The sequence below is a fragment of the Gossypium hirsutum genome, chromosome A11 (assembly GCF_007990345.1).
Source record: "Gossypium hirsutum isolate 1008001.06 chromosome A11, Gossypium_hirsutum_v2.1, whole genome shotgun sequence".
In the NCBI taxonomy this organism is placed as follows: domain Eukaryota; kingdom Viridiplantae; phylum Streptophyta; class Magnoliopsida; order Malvales; family Malvaceae; genus Gossypium; species Gossypium hirsutum.
The window spans coordinates 119,833,368-119,850,567 of record NC_053434.1 but is presented as its reverse complement, the minus strand read 5'-3'; the positions used below and the strand labels follow the sequence as shown (position 1 = coordinate 119,850,567).

General features: G+C 34.9%; 1 protein-coding gene across 2 annotated transcripts; it reads right to left on the bottom strand.

The window, feature by feature from the left end:
• Positions 1–8,225: 8,225 nt before the first annotated feature.
• Positions 8,226–14,391, bottom strand: LOC107962528 (disease resistance protein RPV1). Of its 2 annotated transcripts, XR_001701660.2 has the most exons (7): positions 13,733–14,391; positions 12,354–13,455; positions 11,990–12,030; positions 11,005–11,245; positions 9,918–10,883; positions 9,079–9,827; positions 8,226–8,652 (listed from the first exon to the last, which is right to left on the bottom strand). XR_001701660.2 is itself a non-coding variant. In XM_016898952.2 (6 exons), exons 1-6 carry the CDS (start codon positions 14,218–14,220, stop codon positions 9,267–9,269), a joined length of 3,399 nt encoding a protein of 1,132 aa, XP_016754441.1. In that variant the 5' UTR covers positions 14,221–14,391; the 3' UTR covers positions 8,226–9,266. The 2 variants fall into 2 exon arrangements, 1 of the variants encoding a protein (XP_016754441.1); XM_016898952.2 differs by having other exon boundaries at positions 8,226–9,827.
• Between the last annotated feature and the right edge of the window lie 2,809 nt (positions 14,392–17,200).

Here is a 17,200-nt window from a genome sequence, read left to right as displayed (position 1 = left end):
TCAAGCTTAAACACTTAGGAACTTACCTCGAATGTTGCCGAATGATTACAACGGCTATTCGATTACTTTTTTTTTCCCTTATCTGAATTTGTCCCTCTATGCTCTTGAGCTTAATCTAGCAATCTCCTTAGCCGAAAATTTTAACAACAAAAGGAAATTTCTTCTCCCCCCTTTCCTAGCTACGGCAATGGAGGAATAAACCAACTTTGGTTTCTCCTCCCACTAACACATTATTTTTATTACCCATACTCTTTTATTCATCTTTAATTCATTTAATACATTTTTTATTACATATTTCTCACCACTAATAAATATAATAATATTAAACCATGCATATAATGCCCATACTTATGAGCTTGGCCGGCCACTAGCATTAAAAGTGGCAAATTGGCATGCAAACCCACTTATTTGCATCATTCAATAATTAATCACTTAAAATAAGCCACACATATATTCAAAGCTTCTCACATAAGTCCTTTTTATTTAGAAACACATTCAAATTGACAAAAATTAAAGCATTCAAATTTCACACATGTATGATCACATATTTTAAACATAAAATATTATATTCAATTATTTCTGTGACTCAGTTTAGCGGTCCCGAAACCACTTCCCGACTAGGGTCAGAATAGGGCTGTCACAACCGTCGCCTACACCAGCCCCCCTTTCCTCTTCCTTTTCCCTTTCCCCTTCTCCCTTCCTCCCTATCGCCGCGTCTCCCTTCACCTTGCCCTTTACCTTTCCCTTTTCTTTCCTTGTCCTTCCCCCTCCCTCCAAGCCGCGACACCCTATCACCGTCCCCACATTCCCCTCTTTCCTTGATCGACCCCACCATATCCACTTCGACCCACATCTCCCAACCACCCAAACAGCCCCCTCGCCCCTTCCCATTTTCCTTGTCGCACAGCACACACCCACACGCCCGACCCGAGTAGACCGACCCCCCATCATTCGACCATCGTTCCTTGTCGACCGACCCACGATCCTCCAACCACTGCCTCACTGTCTATTGGTCATTCTTTTTCCCCTTTTCCCCTTGTCTTTATCTTCTTTAATTAATTAATTAATTATTTCTTTATTTATTTCTTAATTGTTAATTGTTAATTTATTTTATTTTCAATTTCTTCTTTTTATGTTATTTAGTTTTCCATTTTAGTATTTTTCTTATTTTCCTTATTTGATGCTTTTGATTTCTTTTTGGTAGAGTTAGATTAGATAGCTATTATTCTACTGGTTATTCTTATTATTATTAGCTATATTATTTATTATTTTCTACTTGTTTCTTGCTGCTATTTTTTTATGTTTATTTTTCTTGCTAGTTTGTTTTTCTTTTATATTTATTGTTGCTCATTATTAGTTTTTGTTTAGTAGTAATATGTTGTTTCTTAGTTTTATTATGTCCCACATCTATTTCTCTATTAACCCAATTTTGGAGGTTCTCTTAGATTTTTATTCTTTCTTAGCGTGCATCTCTTATGTTGGTTCATCCATTTAATATATTTTGATTGCTTTATTGTAGATACACTATGACGATCACACGTGGTAAGTCTAAAGTCGCTGCTTCGAAAAAGCAGAAGACCCCTAGTGCGATCTCCTCCTCGAGCGCTTCAGCAAAAGCCCACCATCCTTATCTCCGATTTTCTGCGGGCCCCCAGGAGGATCTTTTTCAGCTACTTAGATAGAGCCCACTTGGTCTAGGCCGCTATATCGACTAGGCCGCGTTGGAGTACGTCTGACTAGTTGATGATGTTCACACCTTCATTACCACAGCTCCATAGGACAAATTCTTCTCCATCATCGAGACCACCTACATGGAACTTACTTTAGAGTTCTGCGCGATATTTCTTCTATAGCAGGTCATTACGACTCGTGACGAGCCATGTACCATCACTTTCTGACTTGGTAGTTTGGTGCGCCAGATGAGTGTCCTCGAGTTCGGTGCTGCTATGGGACTCTAAACCAAGGAGTTCGTGAGTGCCGAGAACTTCCTTTGTCTACATCGGCACATCCATTACACTCTATCTCGTTGTTGGACAGAGCTTACAGCGAGCCAGACACTTTATGATGCGAGGCGCTCGAAAGCGACCTCTTTTGCTCCAGCCTTACGGTACCTTCATGCACTTTTAGCTCACACTCTGACCGGTAAGAAGGGGAGCACCAGACTCGTTAGCACTCATGACGCTTATTTTCTATGGAGCATAGCCACCAAGTATGTCTTTGACTTGGAGTACTTCATCACCTTAGCCTTTTTCCATCAGACTAACCGCACAGGAAGGGCCCCATCTATTTAGGCCCTTATGTGACTCATCTCGCTCGATACTTCGGTCTCTTAGACACACCGGAGCAGCCCTCTACACTCACACTAATTGGCCAAATATCCCCTCAGGAAATCTCGAGCATGATACATATGAGGATGATCAAGCAGCGTTGTCGAGTGGATCCCCCTCAATATTGATTGTTTCATTCTGAAGCTCAGAATAAACCCGAGGACTTTAGTGATGATGTTCCTCTCCATCACGAGGACCCACCACAACCTCCACCTTCGTGTCACTGACCTGTTTGTTCTGCTGCTACTTCAGATGACCTCTCCGAGCGGCTCACTCACTTCGAGCAGTACTGTACTCAGAAGTTTAACAATCTTGACGTGACATTACAGCGAATTTGTCAGCATTTCCATATCTTCTCTCCAGCATTGACGACTCATGACACTGACGTGTCTAATGATGAGGACCATTGAGTCCATTTATTTTATTTTATTTTATTATTTTTGGTTTTAGTTTTATTTCTATTTTTATGTTTATTGTTATTTTCTTAGACTTCTTTTGCTCTTATATTTTAAACTATATTTTTATTTATTATGGTTGTTTCTAATCGGGTTAGTAACCCTTTAATCTTCTTCACCATTTGTGTTTATTTTCTTATTAGTTGCTCAAAACCATGCACTACATTTAGATTTGTCTACAATTCCACTTTTCACCATTCTGAGGATTTCATCCAATACTCAGGGCAGTTTCAATTCTCTCACTCTCTTATGATATTCTGTTTCTACTGTGATTATTCTAGAACTTGCTTCGATTATGCATGTCGAGACCACACCTTTGATTTGATATACTGTGATGATAAAGACACTTAGGTTTTAACCCACTTATCCCATAAAAAGTCCACCTTCATAATTAACTCTTAGTAAACCCCGTTGAGCCTAATACATCATTTCTTGATTTACCCATTCATGTTAATCCATAACTCACTCGTTTGATTCGTTGAGAATTTTCCTCATTTTATTGACTCCTTTTTTTATCGAGATTTGATTTGGTTAGTTTCCTAATTATGCTCCTTTGTTTCATTTGCTGAGTTATTTCTTATTGTTCTCAAAAAAGAAATACATGTATATATTTTGATTATTACTTAGTTATATGTTAATTAAGCTTGAACAGTTAAATTCATATTTTGAGAAGAAGCTCATGTTATTCTTGAATAGTTTGATTGCTGTAATTGTTTTTAATTTAGCATTTGTTTATTTTTCTAGTTTGGTAATTTATCGTTTCGATCTCGATTCTAACCATCTTTTTCAGCCTTTCTCCACACCTTTAACCTAAGCCCCATTACAACCTTTTAAAGACCTTTTGACTTGTGTATCATCTTATTTTATAGTAGTGGATGTTTGATTTTCATGCAAGCTTATGGTAATAACTTTTCATGTTTGACTTTTCAGTGCTTAATTTTTGAACCTTAAACACTTTGAGTGATTTGAGTGAATCTTTAGTGAGGATGTCAATTTTTTTCGATTTTGAATTAAAAGTAATTACTTAGATAAGGGGAAATACCTATGTTTTCATGCTTTAAAAATGTTCGACTTGAATTGTTTGAATCTTTAGTGCTCTTTTAGTTGAATTATCAATGTATGATTATTTTTGAATTATGACAAAACATTATTGATGAGAATTATGAGTTGAGAAAATTTAATTTTAATTGTGAGTTTGGGATTTTACTTAAGGACAAGCAAACGCTTAAGTGTGGGGATTTTTGATAAACCATAAAAGTAACATGTTTTTAATCCCATTCTTGACACATTTTTGGATGATTTATTATGTAAATTAGTGAATTTGATGTTCCTAATCCTTTAAATTTATATTTCTATACTTAGATGAGCATAGGGAAGTGAAAGGAATGAAAAAGGGGCCAAAATTGGACAAAAAAAGCTGTTTTCAGGAACCACATGCCCATGTGAACCACATAGGTTGGCTACACGCCCATGTGTCAGCCCATGTCAATATCGCTTCCTGTTTCTCAAACACACAGAAAAACCAATTTTTAGGCGTTCTGAGCATTCTAAAGTCTATAAATACACACTAAAAGAGGACCTAAAAAGGGCATGCAGAGAAGAATGAAAAAAAGATTCAAAGAAGTCATCGGATTCATTTTAGAAGCGGATCTCCTTCAAGATTGAAGATCTCCATTTAATTTCTTTAGAAGTTTTATTGGGTTTCTTTATGTCTTGTTGTTTACCTAACTTTGAGGTGATGTTATTCCAGATTATGAACTAAATTCCCTAGATACATAGGAAAGATGAAACCTATATAAATCTTATTATTTGATTTCTAAATTACATAATAAATACTTGATTCTTGTTCTCAATTATGTATGCTTATTTCATGCTTTAATATTTTTAGGATATTGATTCATGTTAAATGTGCTTATTTCAATAGAGCAAAAGTCCCTGTTTAAGAGTAGGTCTAGCATAATTAAGTGGAGTTGCATGCAATCCTAGAAATAGGACAACATAAATCTACCAGATTAGAGTCAAATCTAATAGGAGAATCCATAGATCGAGTTAATGCGACAATAAGGGTTTTAATTAGAAAGAGATTTCAATTAATCAACCTAGAGTCAGTTGTTCTTATTCTCGAAAGAGATATTAACATAATTTAGGGATTTGTATGGATCAAGGCATAAGTGAATAAATCGTTTAATTTAGATTCAGAATAATAAGTGAAGTCTAGGTGGATTCTTTCCTGGGTATTGTCTATCTCATTGGTTTTCTTCAAATATTTTCCCAATTCACTCTCTATTGCATTCTTAGTGTTTAGTTTAGTTAATTTTACTTTAAAAATAATTCCTTCAATTTATCAGCTAGATAATAGAAAAATAGTAAATACTAGTACTTTTAGTCCTCGTGGATACGATATTCCCAACTCACCATAGCTATACTATTATTTGATAGATGCGCTTGCTTTTGTCGTAATTTTAGTTAGTTTAGTGAATCATCACCTATTATAAGTAAAGGTGTATTGTATATGTTCATTTTGCACCCCCATATAAAGGCATCGAGTACCCACTAGTCATCAAGGTTCTTCGTGTTGAGAGTTGTTGAATGAAACCGTTTCACATAGCCTTAGAGGGACTCACCCTCTCTCTGTTTCACTGACATTAGCCCCATAAGTGTGCTCATGATTGTCTTATGGCCCCTGCATCTTTCTATAAACATCTGACCTAATTGAGAGAAGCTTCAGACGGAGCCTTGGAGAAGGGACATGTATCAGTCCTTTGCACTCTTTTTGAGTGTTGTAGATAAAACTTTGAATTTCTCTGAGTTCGAAGGTCCTAACACATTCATATAATAGTTGTATTGTATTAGGTGGGCTCGTGATTCTCTCCTTCATTCGAACATGTCCCTCAAGACCTTGAAGTCACGTGGTAAACTTACTATCACCAATTTTGGGGCCAAAGGATTTTTAGAGCAAAAAAGCCAATCCATGTCTTGAGTTTCATGATGTAATGCTCTCATGTTTCGCCGTAATGTATCCATCTCACCTTTCCATGCCCTTGCATGCGAGCCTAGAACTTTCTCCTACATGGTTATATTATCATGAAAATCAGAATTATCAGATTGTACCTTTCTTTTAAGCTTCTCATTTGCTTCAACAACTCCTGTTGGAGGGCTTGTTGTTACTCCATCCGTGCATTTTGTGCAACCATTTGCTCATTCATCAACCTTATCTATTCCTGAAGAGTGAAAAACTACTCTAATAGTGTTTCCTGATCAAAGGGAAGCAATAGCCCTAGCGGTGGGAAGGTTAAAGTCAAATGGGCTTGAAACTCCCGGATGAAACACATTACCCAGGTTCTCGGGCCGATCAGCAAACCCGTTAGCAAATAAGTCTGGTTTAGCAGGTTTGTTGTTTGAACTTGAGACTCTAGCCTGGCTGAATGAAAGATTCACAGAAAAATTTTCATTTGGATAAGCCATTATAAACTTCATATTTAAAAAATTCTGTTGGTCAGAAGTGGATCCATGCTCATATCACTAATTGTTGAGTAATTTTCTCTATGTCTCATTGAAAGGGACAATCGAGTATTTATATATACTATCACTGTTCATGACATGACTCTACTGCTTATGACTTGACCCCACTATTCCTAGGACTGATATTCTGAGTAAGACTCGGGATGTTGGATACGTATACTGCTCTAGCTCGCCCACTAGACCTTGCGGCCCCCCACATGTGAACTCTTTAGGTATAAGCAAACTGAAACTGCAAACTCCCCATGGCTCGTGCTAGCTGATACTGCGAGCTCCCCTTACTGTCCTCTGGATGTAAGCCTTGCATACATCCTTCTACCAGAGTCTATCCGGGTTACGGGTAGGAGACGCAGATCTTATCTGGATCCCAGGTTGGTGGTCATTAGTGTATAACATCACCCAAATGTGATAATTTTCACCATTGAAGACTGGAGGTAAAGGTGGTGAAAAACTTACTGAAAACATGCTAGCAGAAATAGAAAAGAATGGCCCTCAAAGAGCAAAGCTCTTGATACCAATTTGTTGGTGTTTGAAACAAAGAAAGAAATCAAAAACAGAGAAAACAAGCAAGAGAAGTAATAAAACTGATCTACTATAATTTCCTTCTTCAAAACTGATAAACTATAAATGTAACATGTTTCAATCCCATGCTTGGCATATTTTTGGATAATTTATTACATAAATCAGTGAATTTGATGCTCTTAATCCTTTAATTTCATGTTTATATACCTAGGTGAGCATAAGGGAGCAAAAGGAGTGGAAAACGAGCTAAAGCCAGACAAACGGGCTATCTTAAGGATCCACACGACCAAGCCAATCCCACACGAGCTTAGCACATACCCGTGTGAACCACACGGGCTGGCCACACGCCCATGTGCTAGCCCATGTCGATATCACTCCCTGTTTCCAAAACACGCAAAAAAAGCTAATTTTAGGGTTTCTGAACATTCTAAAGTTTATAAATACACACTAGAAGAGGACCTAAGGGGACACTCACAGTAGAACGCAGAAAAGACTAGAAGAATGCCAACGGATTCAACTCAGAAGTAGGATCTCCTTCAAGACTGAAGATCTCCATTCAATTTCTCTCAAAGTTTTTGGGTTTCTTTATATTTTGTACTTTTCCTGATTTTGAGATGTTTTCCCCCAAAAGTATGAACTAAATTCCCTAAATACCTAGAGAGGATGACACCTAAGACGGATCTTATTATTTGATTGTTCTGAATTACATGATAAATATTTGTTCTTGATCTCAATTATGTGTTCTTATTTCATGTTTTAATGTTTTCAGGATATTAACTTATGATTGATGTGCTTATTTAGTGGAGCAAAAATCCCTATTTAAGAGTAGATCTGGCATAATTGAGTGGAGTTGCATGCAATCCTAGAAATAGGATGACATAAATCTACTGGATTAGAGTCAAATCTAATAAGGGAATCCTTAGATCGAGTTAATGCGACAATAGGGGCTTAAATTAGAAAGAGATTTCAATTAATCAACCTAGAGTCAGTTTTTTTTACTCTCGAAAGGAATATTAATATAATTTAGGGATTTCTACGAATCAAGTCAAGTGAATAAATCGTTTAATTCAGATTCAAAATAATAAGTGAAGTCTTGGTGGATTCTTTCCTGGGTATTGTCTCTCTCATCGGCTTTCTTCAATATTTTCCTACTTTATTCTCTGTTTCGTCTTAGTAATTAGGTTAATTAAGATTAGGTTAAAACAAATCCCTTCAATTTATTCGACTAGATAATAAAAAGATAGTAACTACTAGCACTTTTAGTCCTTATGGATACGATATTCTCGACTCACCGTAACTATACTACCATTCGATAAGTGCGCTTGCCTTTGTCGTATTTTAGTTAGCTCGTTAAGTCATAAAAAACACTACAATATGTCATTTTGTTCACCAAAAACTCAACTAACCCAACAAACTATCTTTAAACTTGTAAACATTGCTTACACACAAGCTGATTTGTGTGAATTAGCACCTAAACACATCATTACAATATTAGCTTGGTTCATTTTCAATAAAGTATCTGTACAAAAAACTAAACCAAAACAATATGACATTTGAACTGATGCAGCAAGCAGTTTTCAGTTCACAGCTCGCATGCATTGTTGCTTGCATGTAGCTTGCAGTTCGCAACTTCCCAGATGTGGAGATAGCTCATAATTTGGTGAGCTCGCATCTTTTGCTGAGCTTGCACTTTTTTAGCTCGCCCTTTTTTCATCTTGGACTTTGGTGAGCTTGCACTTTTTGAACAGCTCGCAAGCTCACATTCTTTGGATAGATCGCACTTCTTCACGCTGCTAGCTGCTAAATGGTTGGCCAACTTGCAACATAGGCTTTGTGAAATAGAGAAGAATACAAGTGTGAGAAGAATAAAGCTCCCTTAGCTTCAATGCAGAAACGATAATATAGGAAGAATCCTACTAAGAACAACAGGGGTCAATATCCAGATGGCTATTCTAAGGACATGATTTTTTTGCATCTCAATCAAAGGTTTGAAAAGTTGAATTCTTTGAGGTGCCCATTCAATGGACTAAGAAAGTTGAAAAGTTGAAATTATATTTGTCATATCATTTTTTATTTATATCAAGGATTATATCATGTTAGTATTATGAACACGAATATAATGAATACTAAATTATGGTAAATAAGAATCTATTTGTACGATCAAACAAAAAAAGGGGAAAAATATCAGAAAAGAGAAACTGACAAAATTAACTAAATAGGGGAAAAATCTTGAAAAGGCTAGTGAAGTAGTTTACCACATTTAATGCTTCTTCCCTGATTTGCCCATTATAAAATTGAAAATTTTTTGCATTCGTTTTGGTTGCGGCCCTTCTTCCTTCGCTTCATCATAGATATTAGGTTTCTGTTTTATGTGAGAAGTGCTATCTACTGATCCATCGTTGTGAGCAGGGTGTTGATGGATGTGAGAAGATTGAGTGGTATGTCACTGCAACTCTTTTATTTCTTCCAAGTCTTTCTCATACACTATTCTAGCACCACACTTCTTCACCTTAGCACTGTCTTCATCATTTGGGTTTGAGAAAGACACCTCAAACTCATCACATTTTTCATCTAAGCAATCTATTGCCCATAAATTATTGGTTTCACAATGACCATATTTATCCTCCAAGGAAAATGGATATAATTTATCACGCGACCAATAACGAAGAAAAAGGTGATCTTTCATTATGGGTTGGTTAAATCGTTTACCCACCAACCAGCCGCTCCCATCAATCCGTCGAGGATTTCTACCTCGAAAAATAGATCCATTACAACTGGCTTCTTCAGAATTTCTACAATAGATAGATACTCCCCAACCGATATACTCGTCATCCCTTAAAGCATCATTATTGACAAAAATGCAGCAACAGGCAACTCCAATCCATTCACTATCTTTCGAAAGAGGTATCTGAATTGAAGAGTCACTTTTTTGTTGGCTAAACCATTCTGGGATTTCACTTCCGGGCATCATAATATCAAACTTTTTTCTTGAATTTGCGAATGCCTACAAAATCAAACACAAGTCATTTGGTAACTAAAACCATAAATTCTCAAGTATGAGATTTTGTAAGGGAGAAAGTAGAGATTAATCGACCTTAAGATGTTTTTTCAGCAGTGTTAATGCATTGATATTTTCAGCCAATTTGAAGCAGTTAATGGCTTTAATGAAACCCAAATCCACTAAATTGCATACTTTTGATGGACTTGCAACTACTTCAAGTAAAGAGCAATCATCTATACGCACATCTGCTATACTTGTTAGAAGCTCTGGCAACGATTTAAGCATCTTGCAATTTGATAATCCAAGGAAACTAAGCTTGCTAAGTTGAGTAAGAGCCAAAGGAATGGTGATGAAATTGTTACCCGTAAGATAAAGATAACTCAAAGAGGATAGACCTTGAATATCTGCTTCACCAAGAGTGCACATGTTGCAATTTGACAAATCAAGAAACCAAAGCTTCGAGAGCCGAGTAAGAGATGCAGGTATGCTGATGAAATTGTTACCACTAAGATCAAGATCTGTCAAGGAGGATAGACTAGAAATATCACGTGGAATATCTCCTTCACAAAGATTGCAGTCCTTTAGTTTTAGCTCTCTTAATGAACTCAAACCTAACAGCGAAGGCAACATCCGAGGCATGGGATTCTTCCTTCTTCCTAGGATTACCTTGAAAAGAGAAGACAAATTTGATCTTAACTTTGCTTGCTGCAAATTCTCCGACAAATTTTCAACTCTATAACAACCGGAAAGATCTAGAGTTTTTAGATGTTTCATTTTTCTATCAATCTCCGGAAACCTTACAAGATTTGAGCAACCCGAAAGAATTAATGTTTCAAGAGATTCCATGCCAATTTTGGTCGGAAGATTCCTAAGACTTTTGCAATCTCTTAAATTTAAAAGTTTAAGGCTCTTAAGCACCCCGATTGTTGGATGAACATCCACTAATTTGGTGCAACCTTCCAAAATCAAAACTTCAAGATTTGATGCTGTTGTGAAGTCTGGTATCTTGATCAGGTTTTGGGACCCTTTGAGGTTGATCATTTTCAACTTATACAAGGGCTGTTGAAGACAATAAAAAATTAGACAGAAAACATAATAATGCTAATTTTTGTATTCTTTACCTTAACCAAAGTTTAATCATTTATATTAAAATAAGCTAAAACGATGAGTTAATTCTTACTCTATTTCCCTTCCATAGTTGTTCAATGTGACTATATGGTAAAAGAAGTGCGACAAGGTTGTCCGGTTGAAAGCTTGGAGGCAAGTATCTTAAAGGATATCCTGTCCAATCTAAAAGCCGTAGTTCATTAGAAAGATATTTGATATCATCACAATTTGATACACAAAGCACTTTGAGCAATCTCAATTTTTTCATCCTCGAGAAGGTTTCGATACTTAAATTGAGCATCTTGCTTGATTCCCTAATAACCATGAGCAAAACAAAAATGAGCTTCAAAATATACAAAAAAACATTCAAGATATAAAAGCTATGCTGGATCGATATTGCTTTTTAAGTATCCATATCTAGCACTTATATCTATTGCATATCTGAATATGGTATTGAGATATGATTAACATATTAGACAATACTTTATCTAACACTTATATTCGACTTTTAATTACCTAAGCCTAAAAAAACTAGAACTAATATTTTGATTTATGTTTGTGTAATTCTATACATTACTAGTGAACCAAATGATGGCATCACCTGAATTTATTTTTAAAAACTTATAATGACATGTTATAACCTAGTTCATTGATATATATTTTCATTACATCAAATATAAACCATTAACATTAGCAAAGACAATGACACACATCTCTTTATAATTTCTTTTGAAAGAATAATGTGTTTCTATATAAATTTTATAAATAGAACATAAAAAAAAATTAAACTTTAAGGATATGCTTGGTTGAGTGAAAAAGTCAAGGGATATGAGGATTAATGGTGCTTGGTAAAGAAGAAAAGTAAGAAGAAAATAAATGGGAGAAATGATCATTTTATATTAGTGAGAAGGGAAATGTATTATCTTTCAATTTTCTTTTTACTCTACCAAACAAAGTCAAAAGGATTTTTTGTTGTTGTTTTTTATTGGACCTTTTACAAAAATATAATAACAATACTAGAAGTATATATTGAAAAATTTATATGTTTCTTTTCCTACCTTTTATTGTCGATGATCATGCCTTCAATCACTTCGGTAGCCTGAAAGTAATCAAGAATCGATAAATAAGAAGATAAAATTAATGCTCTAAATTGTACAATAAAACTTGTGAAAATTTACATACATGTTACATTATCGCAATCTTTTGGCCGAAATATAGTAAATAAAATATATTTTAATGAGAGTAATTCAATAAAAGTAAACATTTAGATTACAAATCATCATTAATATTTATAATCAACAAATGAAAATTATCTTAAAGTTACTCAATGTCACTTAAGATATCGATATACAAAAAGCTTTGGATTTACACCATATATTGATACAAGAAAATGTTGTATATAAATTTTGTTGAATGGTTTACCGTTTTTTTGGTTAGAACATGATGGACATCCTTTTCCTTCCACAATCTGCAACGTTTTCCAGGTTCATTAACACATTTGTCTTCAACAATTTTTCTTCCCATTTCTTGCAACAAGGCATGCATCCACAAATATTGATTGTCATCATTGACTTTTATGAGAGATATCTTAAGGAGAACATCAATTCCAATATCTGGGAAAAACTCACAACCATCCAATACTTTCATTACCAAATCTTTCTTCTCTCCATTGAAAAAACATGCTATATCTAGAAATATATTCTTCTCATTTTCTTCCAATCCATCAAAGCTGATTCTTAGTGTATTAAGAATTTCTCTATTAGAATCTTGTTTAAGTCTTTCAATTGCACTTCTCCATTGAACTATATCTCTACCGCACAAAAATGAACCCAAAACTTCAAGAGCTAAGGGGAGACCATCAACATAATGTACAACATGTCTAGAAAGTTGATTGAAATCATCTTCCGGCGTTGTATCACCACCAAAAGCTTTCAAATTGAAAAGCCTTAGTGCATCGTTGGTATTCAATGTTGTAGGCTTATACACATCATCGATTCGATAAGATCGAAGCAAATGTTCATCTCTTGTTGTTACAATGATCCTACTACCTAAACTGAACCAATCACGCCTTCCAACCAAGCATTTCAAGTGTTGTATGTTATCAACATCATCAAGAACAACAAGAACTTTTTTGCTAGATAACCTGCGGCTAATTATGGCATTCCCTTCATGAACATTGAAAAAATTGAAGCATTCATTTGGCAAGATTTGATAAAGAAGTTGTTTCTGCAAAGAAACAAGTCCACACTTGTTTGAAACTTCTCGAATATCAGCAAGAAAGCTTTTACCTTCAAAATGAGGTGACATTTGAGCGTAAACAACCCTTGCAAAAGTTGTTTTACCGATGCCACCCATTCCACAAATTCCTATAATGCGGACATCGTCTTCCCCAATATTTATTATCGAGTACAATTGCTCCAAACGTGAACTAATTCCAACCAACTCATCATGAAGAACTGGATATGTCTGACATAATTTTGCTGATATCTTCTTAACAAGATCTCCAATAAACTCTGATTCATGCCTACAATGAAATTAAATTTCGGTGCTATATTTCAAATGCACTTCTTCATTTTTAGTTCAGTGTATCACGAAATATAATATAGTTGGAAGCAAACAAAAAGCAAGAATAAGACAGCAAGATCTGTTATAGCATCAAAATACACAACTTGCTCGTTAGTGGAAATATGGGAATTCTCAATTAAACACAAAATAATATAAAAAAAAAAGCATGCAATCCAAAAAAAAAACAATTTTTTAATCATTAAAATTAGGAAATAGAGAAGAAAAGGAAGAAATACCTATTATGTAAATGCCATCCTTTGATGTTAGCTACTTCAGTCAAAGCATTTCGCCACTTTTGGATCTTGTCTGTATCTTCCTTGTACCTCTCTTGGTGTTTGGCGAAGGCTTCTTCAACTTTTCCTTTTTGTTTTCTTAAATCGGATGGATCCACATCGTAGAAAATTGGAAATACTTTATGTCCGTAAACATTTTTTTGTTGAACAATCTCAGCGAGTTCCTCCAAGCACCATCCTGAAAAGGTATAGGTTTTTGAAAAAACGATTACCGAGCACCATGATTGCTGAATTGCATTGAAGAGTTCAGGTGCGATCTCTTCGCCAGCCTCCAGCTTTGGATCATCCCTGAAGGTGACGATCCCACTCCTCTTTAGAGCATCATAAAGATGATCCGTGAAGTTGTTGCGAGTATCTTCACCTCTAAAACTCAAGAAAACATCATATTTCTTTTTAGAAATGGAGGAAGAAGTTAAAGGTAACGACAACATGAGTATGTATGAAAGGAGATGGATATCTCAATCTGTGTTCAAAATCAGAAAATAGATCGCCCAATACCCACAAAGAAACTAGAAAAAGTAGGTATATGAGCATAGGGGCGGAAATTAGGGGTCAAAAGATGAGCAATGGATGTTCTTGCCAAGAAGTATCCAAGAAGGTGAGAGTTGGCAAAGTGGAAATTAAGTAATAATTAAAAAGTTGGACGGTTTGTATTTTACGTGTTGAATAATTATGAGTAGATAAGATTATGACTAATAATTAGAATTAATTTATGGGCTGGTTAAAAAGTTTACCAAACAACCAACTACTCGCATCCACACGTGGAAGATTTCTATCTCCAGAGACAGATCCATTTCGACCGGCTTGTCCAGAATTTCTACAATGGATAACAGCTCTGGAGATTATAAACTTACCCTGGGCAGAAAGTCAGAATTTTTTTTTTAAATTCAAAATTTAAATTGTAATTTTTACGATAGTAAAAATATAATTTTTAATAGCTTATATATTTATGATATTTATAATATTAAATTAAATTTTTATCATTTTTAAGGGATTAACGTGTAATTTTATCTTTACTAATTTAAAATTTTAAAAATCTTAAAAGACTTAAAAGAAAAAACTTTCTATTTTAGGGGGTGAAACTCTACCAGCCCTCTAGATTCGCCTCTGTATCCCGAGAAACATCATCATTAATAAAAATGCAACAGAAAACTACTCCATTCATTTGTCTTAATTACGCCTGAGATTTTGCTCTTGATTCATCTTGTTCGCTCTAAGCTCCTCAGTAAACTTTTCATTTCTCTTATCTGTCTGCCTTTGCCTTTTCATTTATTCTTGGATAAATTTCTGTGGTTCTTCATATTTCTTTTGTTGAGAGGACATTTGCTCCTCCATAACTCTTGAGAGGACATTTGCTCCTCCATAACTCTTATTCTCTCCTGCATGTCCAAATATTGATAACTACCAGACTGATGATGCTGGGACCTTTGATCCATTTGTGATGCTTCGGCATGGTGTTTAATTTTTGGGGTTATAATACCATGGAGGAGTATTGGTAAAACTGATGGTATGAATTTTGTTGGTTTTGATTTTGTGGGGATATTGTTGACCATCATGCATTAGACCTGGTTTGATTTCTTAGTTTGATCCATATTTGCTTCGATACTCTAACCAATTGATCATTGGCAAGGTTAAACTCAATAATAGGAGGATCATTGGTATCCGAATGTTTCATGCTTGTCCATACTCACTGCACCAATTGTTAACTAGTGAGGTGAACAAAGGGAAGAAGATGTTGGTTTGATGAAGGAGGGAATGTGAAGGTTGGAAGGAATTTTTGGTCTCATGGAGGTAGTTCAGAGGTTTAATGAGAGAAGTATGTAAGAGTGGACCTACGTGAGTTATTTGCATGACCTTTTTATAGTGAGGGACAAACTTAGTTACGTTTCTTAATATGGTTGATATGAAAGTCTAATTTTATATCCTTGCAATGATGATGATATGATGTCCTAGGATGATACATGTTAAGACAGCTAGCAATCAATTACTCTGAGTCTTCACATAGTCCTCATATTTTCTCAGCAGAGGTGTGCAGTTCAAAAGTTCATTAGGTTGTGGTACGAGGAAAAATTACTGGTCCACAAACTAGCTGTGGGCTCGCTAGGCTGTGGTACGCAAACCAATTAATGATTCGCGAACTAGATGTGAGTTTGGGATATAGTTGGTTCCATTAGAAGACACTGTCAAACCATTAATGCACAATGTGAAATTTTTTGTCCAAACAAGTTTAAATGATACTTCTATTAGCAGGAATTAAAGCCGTATAAGTAATACTAAGGAACTATATATAAACTACAAAAGGAAGCTATCTAAATACTATCGAAGCAGGCATTGAATCACACCAAAACACATTACAGGCATCCAATGGTATATTGTCATTTTTTTTCTAGTAAGTATTCATGTTTAATACTATGCTCGACTTAAATATATTTAATAGATTAAATTGGAAACATATCACATTTAATATATAAAGAAGTATCAATTGTGATAATCCCCAATAAAAATGAAATGGTGTTCTATTTAGAGAAACAGCAGCAATCGAACATCTCCACATTTTTGTTACAAAGTTGAACCTACAAAGAAAATCTAGATGTAAGTTTATACATACATATAATGTTGAGGAAAAAAATAAAAGTTCATGGATATAACATAAAATGTAATAAAAAAATCCATTAAACTTTACAAGTTTCAATCATGAACAAAAGAATGAATTATATGAATAAAAATTTAAATGGTATAAAAAATTATGTTCTCCAAATTCGAGATACGTGTAGAATATGAGTTCAGTGTTTAACATGTCCATACTCAAAATTTAGAATTAGTTATATATATTTCAAGAATATTACCAAATCCTATGTTGAGTAAAGATGTCCAAAATGAATACTTCAAATCAAATAAAACATGTACATAAAATGGATAAGTATGTCAAAAAAATAATTAATAGGCGATTGAATTTTAACTCGATTGGCATTAGTATTTTTGCATATGATGAAATTAGCTCGATTGGCATCAATATTTTTGCATATGATGAAATCCATTCTAACAATTTTAGTTCATTATAAAATTGAAAAACTTTTGTAAACCGTTTTGGTTGCAGCCCTTCTTCCTCTGTCTCCTCATAGATATTACGCTTTCGTTTTACAAGGGAAGTGCCACCTATTGATCCGTCATTATCAGCAGAGTGTTGATGGATTTCTTTGAAATTTGGAGAAGATTGAGTGCTATGGCTATGCTTCTATTTTATTTCATCCAAATCTTTCTCATACATTATTCTAACACCACACTTCTTCACCTTAACACCGGGACCAATTGGGTTTGTGAAATACAGCTCAAGTTCATCGATTTCCTGATCTGAGCAATCTATTGTTGATAAATTCTTGGTTTCACATTCATCTCCCAAGGAAAATGGAT

What these genes read in the sequence shown, in the direction of transcription:
- LOC107962528 (XM_016898952.2), bottom strand. Translation starts at nt 14,220, where the DNA reads ATGTTGTCGTTACCTTTAACTTCTTCCTCCATTTCTAAAAAGAAATAT. An exon ending in ATGATCATCGACAATAAAAG is followed by an intron (nt 11,246 to 11,989) that starts GTAGGAAAAGAA and finishes CATGGTTATTAG; the next exon opens with GGAATCAAGCAAGATGCTCA. An exon ending in TGCTGAAAAAACATCTTAAG is followed by an intron (nt 9,828 to 9,917) that starts GTCGATTAATCT and finishes TTGATTTTGTAG; the next exon opens with GCATTCGCAAATTCAAGAAA.